General features: G+C 40.2%; 1 protein-coding gene across 24 annotated transcripts in view; it reads right to left on the reverse strand.

Annotated features, from left to right (window-relative positions):
* GPATCH2L (G-patch domain containing 2 like) overlaps positions 1 to 6,580 on the reverse strand; it is a 44,949-nt gene extending 38,369 nt beyond the window's left edge. For 10 of the 24 annotated variants that reach the window (XR_015728915.1, XR_015728927.1, XR_015728916.1 and 7 more), the window contains exons 1-2: positions 5,750 to 6,445; positions 4,085 to 4,749 (exon numbers count right to left, since the gene is read on the reverse strand). Coding sequence is in view for 15 of the 24 variants with exons in the window: in XM_087873964.1 (XP_087730090.1) it covers positions 4,085 to 4,749; positions 5,750 to 5,788 (704 nt within the window). In the remaining 9 variants the exon portion in view is untranslated. Of the gene's footprint in view, positions 1 to 4,084; positions 4,750 to 5,749 lie in introns of all 24 variants that reach the window. The other 14 variants (XR_015728929.1, XR_015728919.1, XR_015728920.1 and 11 more) reach the window with 7 other exon arrangements.
* Between the last annotated feature and the right edge of the window lie 4,945 nt (positions 6,581 to 11,525).

Below are 11,525 nucleotides of genomic sequence, written 5' to 3' on the forward strand. Positions count from 1 at the left end.
GAATTTATATTGCTGCCTATTCGCCCATGGCAACTCAAGACGGCTTACAGAATATAAAAACACATTTAAAACAATAAAAACTAAGAAAAAGAATCAAATAAATTAATATAGTACAATATAATAAAATGACCCCCCACCTCCCAACCCCGGCCCCGGCAACAGCAAATTACACGAGCCATTTAATAGGCTCCATCCCGCTCTGGGTTCCCCAGGCCCACTGGCAAAACCAGGTCTTCAGCATCTTCCGGAAGAGTATTAGAGTGGGGACCATTTTAATCTCTGGGGGAATGATGTTCCAGAGAAAGGGAGCCACCACGGAGAAGGGCCTTCTTCTGGGTCCCACCAGGTGTATCTCCCTCAGGGATGGGACCTGCAACATTCCCTGCCTCCCCGCTCTGATGGGTCAGGTAGATGTGACCGGCAAGAGACAGTCCCTCAGATGGTCCCAAGCCATGAATGGCTTTAAAGGTGACAACCAGCATCTTGAATTGCACCCTGAAGCAAATCAGCAACAATGCAGTTCCCAGGGTCTGCACAAAACCATACGGGCCACTGCATTTTGCACCAACTGGAGCTTCCAGATGCTCTTCAAGGGCAGCCCCATGTAGACCGCATTGCAATAGTCAAGACGGGAAGTGACTAGGGCATGAAGTGACTGTGAGTATGGACTGTTGGTCCAGGAAAGGGCATAACTGGGGCACAACCTGCAGTTGCACAAAGGCCCCCACTGGCAACGACTACCACCTGCTCTTCGAGCAGGAGTCATGAGTCCAGGAAAATCCCTAGATTACACACAGGATTTGTTTGGGGTAGTGCCACCCCATCCAAGACCAAAGGTGGCAATTCTCCCTGAGCCAATGAACCCCAAACCCAGAGCCATTCGATCTTGCAAGGGTGTAGTTTCAACCCGTTGCTCCCCATCCAGTCCCTAAAAGCCTCTACGCACTGCGAGAGGGAGAACACAGCATCACTTAACACACCACAGGCCGAGATATACAGCTGACTATCATCAGCATATTGGTGATACCTCCAATAATCCGTATTGGTGACGGATTATCTCATCCAGCTGCTTTATATAAATGTTGAACAGGAGCAGAGAGAGTACCGAGCCCTGCATAAAGCAATGAGTGAGGGCTGGATCTCTCCCCTCCTATCAACACTGACTGAGAGCGGCCACAGAGGAAGGAAGTGAACCAGGATAGAACAAGGCCTCCCACCCCCATCCCCTGAAGCCACCCTAGGAGAATCTCATGGTGGATGGTATCGAAAGCTGCCTCTTCACATCTGAGGAAAAAGAAAATAAGCTAAAAAACCCAAGATGCAAGTTAATGTTTCATATTAAGTCTCATATTTGACACACTACAAAACGTATAAACCCACAGGAATAATGTACATGAATACATCCGAACTAGACTGTGTTGTTTCTCTGTGTCATGTATGAGGATATATGCATAATTTTGTATTTAGTTAGTTAGTTAGGTAGGTAGGTAGTTAGGTAGTTAGTCATAGTTATGTAGTGTATATTGGAAGTGGTGATCCTTTGAGAGCTGTATGGAACAAAATTTCATTTTAATGTATAGTATACATTCAAAGTGACAATAAAGTTATTATTCTATTCCATGGGTGTCAAACTCGCGGTGTCAGATTACTGTCCTGTGATGTTTTGTGACGTTTTTCTCCTATGCGGAGCTCGGGTGGGCGTGGCCTTCGCATGATGCATCTGGCCCATGGACCGCCAGTTTGACACCCGTTTTATTCTATTCAACAAAATACTATTCATAATCTTGGATATACTTTTCCTACTGGTCCCTCCAAAGTGTAACTGACAACTTTATAAACTTATTAAGTAGAACGGTTTTAGACTCCATGCCTACTTCACTAAAGTATTATAGGATGACCCCTCTTGAATGCTGTGGATTTAACTGATTTTAATTAAGGGCGCAGAGGAATTAGGATGCACATCTCTGCCCATTTAAGAGAATTCAAAAAAAAGTCTTACTTCAACTAATCTCTTCCTGACTCCTTACGGGTTACTAAATCTAGCATTCTTCTGAATATAGAAAAGACCAACATGTAATTCAGGACTGAATCATTACGTATACTGCCCAACCAGTGCTGTCCACCTTATTTGATTTCTTACTGTCAGAAAAGAATTGAAAGCTTCTGCTTTCCTAATAGTTCCCTGAACAGGAAAGAAAAACAACACACTATAATCCATACATGGCAAAAGAAAAAGAAAAAAGAAAAGCACATAAGAAGGGAGAAGATGGATAAATGATATGATTTTAATTAAACTTAAGATGATGAAGGAAAATATAAAGCAATTCTTGGACTGTTTATTTGTATAAAGGATTAGTAGTGAATTTAAGTTCCTTGACAGGATGTAATGACTAGTAGATTATTCTCTTTACCCAGAAGCTGTTGAAATATGGTACTAGTATGTTTTTTCCTGAACTACTATTTCTAACACATATTGAAAACCAATCATTAAAATAAATTCAAAGATTAACTCCAGGTGACAATCCTTTTATAGAGTTTTATCAAATAAATAATTCAAAATTCATTCTATAAGCCATGGAAAACACTTCTACTCCTCAGTATCCTAATGACTATCCTCTTTTTAGTTTTATCAAAAATTCTTCCATTATTTAAATATCAAATGTATAGATTAAGAAAGGTATTTTATTCATCATATCTGACTACAATATCATACCATTCACATATTCAATCAAAATGTAATAAAATATTTTTGAAATAGTTCAGCATTCAATGAAGTCTGAATAAAACTATAACCAAATAAATTTTCTTAACTACACTCAGACAACACTCCCAAGGTTACTCCAAAATCTACAATATCTTCCAAGACCTTAGGAACTAAGGTAGTGGTGAAATTCAATTTTTTTTTTTTACTACCGGTTCTGTGGGCATGGCTTGGTGGGCGTGGTGTGGCTTGGTGGGTGTGGCAGGTTAAAGATACTGCAAAATCCCCATTCCCTCCCCAATCCTGGGGGAAGGACATTGCAAAATCTCCATTCCCACCCCACTCTGAGACCAGCCAGAGGTGGTATTTGCCGGTTCTCCTAACTACTCAAAATTTCCACTACCAGTTCTCCAGAACCTGTCAGAACCTGCTGGATTTCACCCCTGAACTAAGGACATAATGGAAGAACCAACTGGGCCTCTTCTTCTAAACAAATTTGCTTCATTCTAAGTCTCAATCAATTGCTTACATCTTTTATAACTGATGACAAGAAACTGATCAATTAAAAATAGCATGTTTTTGGAGGTAAGTGGTTTCAGGGAATACATGCAGGACCATTTCTTCTCTCAATCTTCCTACAAGTGAAGAAATTTCATTTACAAGGCCAACAATTACATGAACCTTGATTTAATATTACAAGTTGCTAAACTCCATCTAGAACATGGGAGCCAAACGTGCGTTGTCACGGAGTCATCACATGACATATCGCGACTTTTTCCCCCTTTACTAAATCGGGCGTGGGCATAGCCAGCATGTGATGCATCAGGCCTGTGGGCCACAAGTTTGACACCCCTGATCTATAACATATTATTCAGAACCTGATGCAATTCATCTAAAATGAAGGTGCAAGTTATATGCCTAGAGAATGACCAGCAATGGAGAGCATTATATATTCTCATTCAACATCCTTTAATTACACCGTGGTGCTTAATGTTCTACTCAAATCAATAGCATGAATTATACCACTTCAACTGATACTTGTTTCACAAAAATCAAAATAGTAGTATTCCTTTTGGAACATCTCCATTTCAACATCATCCATTTATTTTCAGAAAATAAATAACATTTAAAATAATGCTGACTAAAGACTAAACAATCACACTTTATTTTTTTCTTAACAAACACTGGAAATTAGTCTCATACAAAATACTGGTCTATACAAGTACACCCTGCAAAACAGCTTTCCATAAATTATCTGAGAAGACTGGATTGAGTTAATCTAGTTAAAAAGGGAACTACCTAAAAGAAAGAGACACTACTTCTGAAGAAACAAAGTAAAATATTAGAGCCACAGTTAAGAGAAGAAAGGCCTAAACATCTCACCATTCTGACATGTTTTCATCAGAACCTTGTTTCTGTTCATCTGCTTCACACTCCATCCTTTCATTCCTTCCCCCTTTGCTGAGGAAGGCCCTGGTCTCTGCTGACTCACAGAGTCCACGGCCAGTTGATGTCCAGGGAGCATTCTCCTTCCAACGGGACAGGCGCTGCTTTTTAGCTGATTTGAATCTGCAGCCCTTCTCATAAGTCCATTCCGATACTCGGAGTTTCTGCTGAAGGCTAGCTGCCACTTCTGATGTCACACGCTTAACTTTTCGACGGCGCCTTAAGGGTCGACAAGGTGCATTCTCAGTGAAGGAGTCTGATTCATGCCATGAGTGTTGCTTATTCTTGAGAGCTGTGCTGAGAGTTGGATGTTTGGCTATTGCCATGTCATCAGAGTCACTAAAGTAAGCAGTTAGCACTTCCCGGCAGTCCTCCACAACTTCTTCTAGGCTGGATTCTGAGGCCCCACTATAACAGCAAGCATGTTCCGCTTGGTGTGTAAGGTCTGAACGCCGCTTGCGTCCCCGTCTCTTACGAAGCTGTCGACGCTGCTGCCTTGGGCTCAGAGTCATTTCTTCCCATAATTCATCCAGCTTGTTCTGTTCAGAGGTCTGCTCAAGAGCTGAGGCCAAATCATGTACTAGCTCATCCATCAGCAATGTCTACCAAAGTAAAAAGGACACAATTAAATCAGCCATTTTGCATGTCATCACAATGATAGAATTTATTTCCAAGTGACATATTACATTTTTCAAAAAATGACTTTGGGTTAGCTTTACTAAAGGAAGAAGATATAGTTAATCTATATTGTGTTACTATGTACAGTATTATCTTAATAGTTAATACAGGTGTTAACATGGCCTCTGTATCATATACTTCAATGACTTCTTTTATAGAGAAAAGAAACTTAAAGAAAAACAAATGCTGATCCTGAAGATAGGAGGTGGTCTTCTGCTTAGTCTTTTTGAGGTGATGGAGAACTGTGAGAATGGCTCTAAAATCCCCTGCAGACTAATAACCAAAACTCTGTGTGTTCCATTTTTGCAGAAAGTCACATAGATGTAATATACAACAGTAATACCTATCTGTTTATAAGTGTCTCTCAGGCTAAACTGTTTTACAGAATTAAAAAAGAAAGAGACCTAAAATTTAGGCATTGGCCTAAAATCCTTGATGTAATCATGGGAAGAAAACAACAATAATGGAAGGGGCCATGTGTAAAACAGGCAATGTAGATCAATGGAAAAGAGTTATATTATAAGGGAGGAGGGGGAGTGCATGAATACAATAGCATCTACTTTCTCTGAGAACAAGCATCTTCCTGTTCTATAGCCATTCTAGTCAACTGGCACCTCGCCTTGCCAAATTGAGAGAGAAGGGTTATAAGGAAATGGCACGTTACTTCCTTTCTGTGATCAAACGATTAGCCAACTGGTGTCCGAATTAGCTACCTTATTAAACAGATCGTCGCTGTGATAAAAGCGATTCTCCCAATTCTATTTATTTAGACCGCCAGAGGCTGTTGGAAAACAAGCAACCTTGGCCGAAACTGGGGGAAACCGGTTCTAGATAGCGCCGAGAGGGTAAACAAATGGCGATCTAATCCAGCCACCCACCCACCCTCTCCTCCCCAAACACACTGGGGGAGGCTCGGGTCATCACCTGCTGCTGCTGCTGCTGGAGGGTAATAGCCGAAAGCATCGAGCGGTCTTCTGCCACCGGACGACAAGGATCTTTCGTCCGATCCAGCGGGGAGCCTGTTGTACTCCGCCCCCGATACTCTCACACAAATCTCCGCCCTCCTCCCGGCGCCACCGCCGTTTTCCTGAGCTACCGATCCTCCCAAAACACGGGTGTCCCCACCCCTCTCCCCACTCCCGCTCCCCCGGAGGGCGACAGGCCTCCTCAAGCCACCCCGGCAGTTCCCCCACCTTTCGTTTCCGCGGCTAGGCCACCGGCGCTCGGCATCGGACGCTCCCCCCTTCGCGCATCGGCTAACTCACTCGGCTCCCGCAACAACCTCCCCAACTCCTTCACCACAACCGCCGCTCTAGGCCTTCCCGGCTCGGCGCGGAGGCAGCGCCAAAAAAAAAAACAAAAAAAAAAACCACTTCCGGTCCTGGGAGGCATGTCCTCCACTTCCTGAAACAATGACGTCACGCCTCGCCTCGGTACCAACGGCCGGGAGGGTCGCGCGGGCTCTCTCGTGGCGGCGCTTGGAACGAGGCGAGGCGAGGCTTGGCTGTGCGGGCGGGGGAGCGACGCTGCTCTGCAGCCCCGGCGACTTTTTTCCCTGTTAGGGGAGGACTCTCGCTTGAGCCACTCCGCTTCTCTGGGTTAAACTCGCCGCGGGGAACTGCTGAATCCAGCGGGATTTACATTTGAAAAACGGCGGTTCTTAATAAGTGAGACCAACACTCGGGCGCTCCGTGGGGAAGCCGAGCCGAGGAAGCCTCGGCAGTCGCGTCCGGAAAGGCGCCTTCGTGATCTCCCAAGAATTGGCGCGCCACAGTCGTTTCTGAAGGACACCCGTAGCCCGCCTTTGCCCCTGACAATAGTCCATGCTGTCCGGTTGTGTTAAAACACACGGGCGCCCCTTTCACAGTTATTGAAGTGACCCGTGTGTTTGTGCTGAGCAGTGGCCGTGCCTCAACCTGAAGGGCGTTGCAGGCACAAAAGCCACTCGCCTTCTCGTTGTGTTTTTGCCGCTGCAGACTCATTTATTTTATTTTATTTATTTATTTATTTTGTCAAGCATATATAAGATAACAGGTAAAAGTATAAACATAATTTGAAAACATGAAAAGAGTAAGAGTAAAAAGGAATATTAGGACAGGGACGGTAGGCACGCTGGTGCACTTATGCATGCCCCTTACAGATCTCTTAGGAATGGGGTGAGGTCAACAGTAGACAGTTTTTTTTTTTTTTAATTTGATTTATATGCCGCCCTTCTCCGGAGACTCAGGGCGGCTTACAGTGCATTCAGCAATAGCCTTCATACTTTTGTATATTTATACAAAGTCAGCTTATTGCCCCCACAAACTGGGTCCTCATTTAACCTACCTTAGAAAGGATGGAAGGCTGAGTCAACCTTGAGCCTTGGAGAGATTCGAACCAGCAGTAAATTGCAGGCAGCTGTGTTAATAACGGTGCTTTAAACCACTGTAGTACCAAGGCTCTAGTTTTAAGGTTAAAGTTTTGGGGGTTTGGGGAAGAAACTACAGAGTCAGGTAGTGCATTCCAGGCATTGACCACTCTTGTTACTGAAGTCATATTTTCTGCAATCGAGTTTGGAGCAGTTTACCTTGAGTTTGTATCTCTGTCAGTCCTTCTCTAGATACAGAGCAATCTCTGGTTTAGGCACTAAATAACCAGACCAACTTGGCTTCAGTAGGTGCTGTATATCTCTTCCCCCCCACTCCTTTTAAGTGATGATGGCTATTTACTCCTGAGTTGTTTTATTGTGTCCCACTGTAAACATCCTAGGAATAGGCAATAGTAAATCACTTACCTACGACTGCCAAAAACAACAAAAAAAAGCACCCTGTTGGATGTATTTGGCCTTGAAGCCTACAGGTATCCAATCATTCTTTAAGTATTTTTTATCTATCACAGATGGATCATTCTCCAGTGGAATATATCCATACATGATGCTCTTTTTTAGGTAGGACTTGAGTATACAACTAAGTATTACCTATCAATACTGGGGTGTTTATTTTAAGTAACTGTAACATTTTCATGTATTATGTACACATTTCATTTGTATTATTTTCTCCAATCAGAAAAAAGGACCTTTCAAATAAATTGCTGCCTTCTTAAACCATAAATGAAGCTGGTGTGATACTGTAATGAAATGACTACTTTAGGGACAATTCAAGTCCCTTCATGAAATTCACTGGGTGACCATAGACTAGCTGTCGGTCTTTTTGCCACTCTGTCTCTGTCTCTATCACACATAAATCCTAGGAGTCTCTGAATTAATCCAGAATACAACTAGGAGTACCCCTCTAAACATGGTCTTGGAAAATAAAAGGATTTATTCACACATATTCCCAGTACCCTGTTTTATCAAATGTTAAAGACAAGATCTCACACGTTTTTAATATTCATATAAACACTGAGATTTCAGTTGAAAATGTCTGACATCTTGCAGAATCTTGGTTTTTGGATGACCTTAATATTGTGTAAGAACCTGAGATGTTGAGGATAAGATTGCCAAAATAATACAAAATGTTGTAGTCTCACAATGTTTTAGCTATTATGATTAATTATTATTGTCTGGTATCTGAAAAAGTTACTATATTCTGTCCTCACCATTTTAGTCAGCACATATTTAAGTTTCTATGGGCTTATTTACAAAGTTGCATTAACATTTGTGTTCATAATTAAGTGTTCAGACTTCCTGAACTACTGGCCATGTTCATATGAAATATTCATCCAATTATTTTTACTATGATTTACTCAGTCTGGGTCTGAGCTTGCACAAAACAATGAATCAGGCTAAGGCCACACAACATTCTAAAATAAAGTGCAGTTTAATAATCATGATTCATTCTGTCATACAAATACAGCCACTGTAAAGATAGCTACTTTTAATTTTTTAACAAGGTTTAATTAGATTCACCTTATTGATGAGATGGACGGTATATAAATTTAATAAATAAAAGCAGCCCATTATTTCCTAGAACAATCAGATTTCCATATAGGAAATCAATCTGATGCTACACTTCTTTGGAGTAGATATTGAGATACCTTCTAAAAATATATTTGTTATTTGTTGACATCTAAATGAGTATATTTTTCTGAAGATTATTAAGGTTATAAGATGTCTATGGGAAAAAAATGCCAATTCAGTGGCCATTTCTAAAGAGTCCAAGGCATTGTTGGATAAAGGAGTTATAAAGAATAGAATATAATTTTTTTTTTATTGGCCAAGTGTGATTGGACACAAGGAATTTGTCTTGGTGCATATGCTCTCAGTGTACATAAAAGAAAAGATATGTTCATCAAGAATCATTTGTAGATTTGTAGTGATGGTAAAGGACAATACAACCCTATCATTGGCATGAAGAGTGACTATTCACATTTTGGTACTAATTACATTACACTAATTAAGCTTGATCACTCATCTGGGCCTTTGGAATATCTCTGCTGTTGTCAAAGGGGGCTCTCAACAGCTGAAGGGAGAGCATCTTGCTTGGTATGTTATGTTTTATATTCCTGTTAAAATCTGCCTACTAAAGTTATTAATAAAGCTTACATTCTCCTGATTCACTGGTTTCATTGTCTCTGAATCCTCAAAGAACCAATTGTCTGGCACCTGGCCACTGCCTGACTCTTGGCAAAACATTACTATGTTCCTAAACTTGATGTCACCTACCTGATTTATTGTTGTGTACATTCACTTGCTTCAGGATATGAAATTCTTAATATAAAATTACCAGTGAGAAGTTCACTAACCTCCAGCCTTTATATAAATTAAGTAACATTTCTCCATATTGAAATTATGTCATGCGTGTATTGATTCACTTAAAATTTATACTTTCTATTGGAATTTACCTTTCATTCTTGGCAGGTTACTCATGAAAGTTGTTGCCTTCTTTATCATGACTAAGATTCATGTGACTTACACAATATGTGGTGTTTTTGTTTTCAATTGCTACTCTGCATGTGTTTGTGTTTATCTTGCACTCACAAGAAAGAAATCTCTCTTACATCAAATAAGGCTAATTTTCTCTATTGGGTATGAGTCTACCAGGAAGGAAATAGTGTTAAGTTTTTTAAAAAGTCATGGTCAGAAAATGTCCATTTACAGGTAGGTATGTGTTATGAATCTGGGATTGCACATATTATTTTTTATTATTTATTTGTTTAATATTTTTATATACTGTTAGCCATTCAGAGTTTTTGTAGTGCATTGGGCAGCCATACAGTTCCACTAATAAGTAAATATAAATAAGGCAGTGGCTTTCAGAAAATCCAATTATATCCAATGTGCATACAAGGAAACTAAATGAGCATTTAGCCACCAGTCTTTCCTCCTGCTTCAGGCTGTTTGCCTAATTTTAATTGCTTGAAGTGTCACATGAAATCATGCATATATCATTAATGAATCAAGTTAATTGTAAAATAGGGAATTTGTAAAAGTGTAAAATTACTCCTAAATAAAGATCCTTAGTGATGTCTTTGGGCTGTGGAATACTAACTTATAATTGAAATTTGAAGGGTTTTTTTTCAAAGCTCATTTTTCAGCATATTAAGTACATTTGATTGAATGCAGTGATAGCACTCCCACCCCTCTGCTACAATTTCATGATTAATATCTCACTCAGTACGATAGCTTCTCAACAAACTTCTGTTTCTCTTATAAAAATAAAAGTAAATGTTTCCCCTGCCAGTCATGTCCGACTCTATAAGGCAGTGCTTATCACATTTGATGAGCACTTATTCACAGCCATAGAGCCAATGTTGACTGAAGATGTTTTCGTGGTCATGTGGTTGGCATGACTATATGCAGAAAGTGCATGGAATGCTGTTAACTTCCCACCAAAATGGTACCCATTTATCTACTTGTATTTACATGTTTGCTAGGTTGGCAGGAACAGGAGCAAGTAATGAAACTCACTCTGCCGGTCTCAACAATAATAAAACCCATTTGGCAATCCAAATTATTACTGCGGCTAGAATAGCCTTTGCGAAACTTTGGAAATCTAAATCTACCCCCTCTGAGGAAACATTAATAAATAAAATCCTAGAGTGCGCAGAGATGGCTAAACTGACAAACGAGCTAAAAAATGAAGAAAATTCAAAGCACTATGAAGTATGGGGAATTTGGTATAACTGGTTAAAGAATAGGATAAAAGTATGATAATAGGCTATAGTTGCTTAAACATCAGAAATGGACTCAATTGTATAGAAATGTAGAGAATTATATAGTATTGTATAATATAATGTATAGTGATAGTTATGGATGGAATCCATCCAATATTTGACTTATGTAATGTGTATACACCGTACCCCGGATCAAGATTGAGATTGTATTTTGTCTTTTTAAATACTAGAAAACTCAATAAAGTATATTAAAAAAAAAAAAAAAAAGAAACTCACTCTGCCATGCAGTACTTAGATCTTGAACTGCCAGCCTTCTGCTCAACAAGCCCAGCATCTTAACTGCTTGGCCGCCATGCCTGCATAATATAATTATACTTGTATTTTTTTCTGCTCTTATGTCTAGCTATGCTTTCTCCTTGTGCAACAATACTTGCAACTCCCTCTTTCAATTCCTCTTTTATCTATAAATTTATTTGATCTAATCCATTCAGATTATCTGAAATATCAAATAAAATGAATTTTATGCAGCCTCTTCTGCTTTATTCACTACAGTTCAACATTCTAGTCACTCAGAGTCATGACAGTGTGGTGAGTGGCCATACAAATT

The sequence above is a fragment of the Pantherophis guttatus genome, chromosome 1, assembly GCF_059756535.1.
Source record: "Pantherophis guttatus breed Tessera chromosome 1, ASM5975653v1, whole genome shotgun sequence".
Classification (NCBI taxonomy): Eukaryota; Metazoa; Chordata; class Lepidosauria; order Squamata; family Colubridae; genus Pantherophis; species Pantherophis guttatus.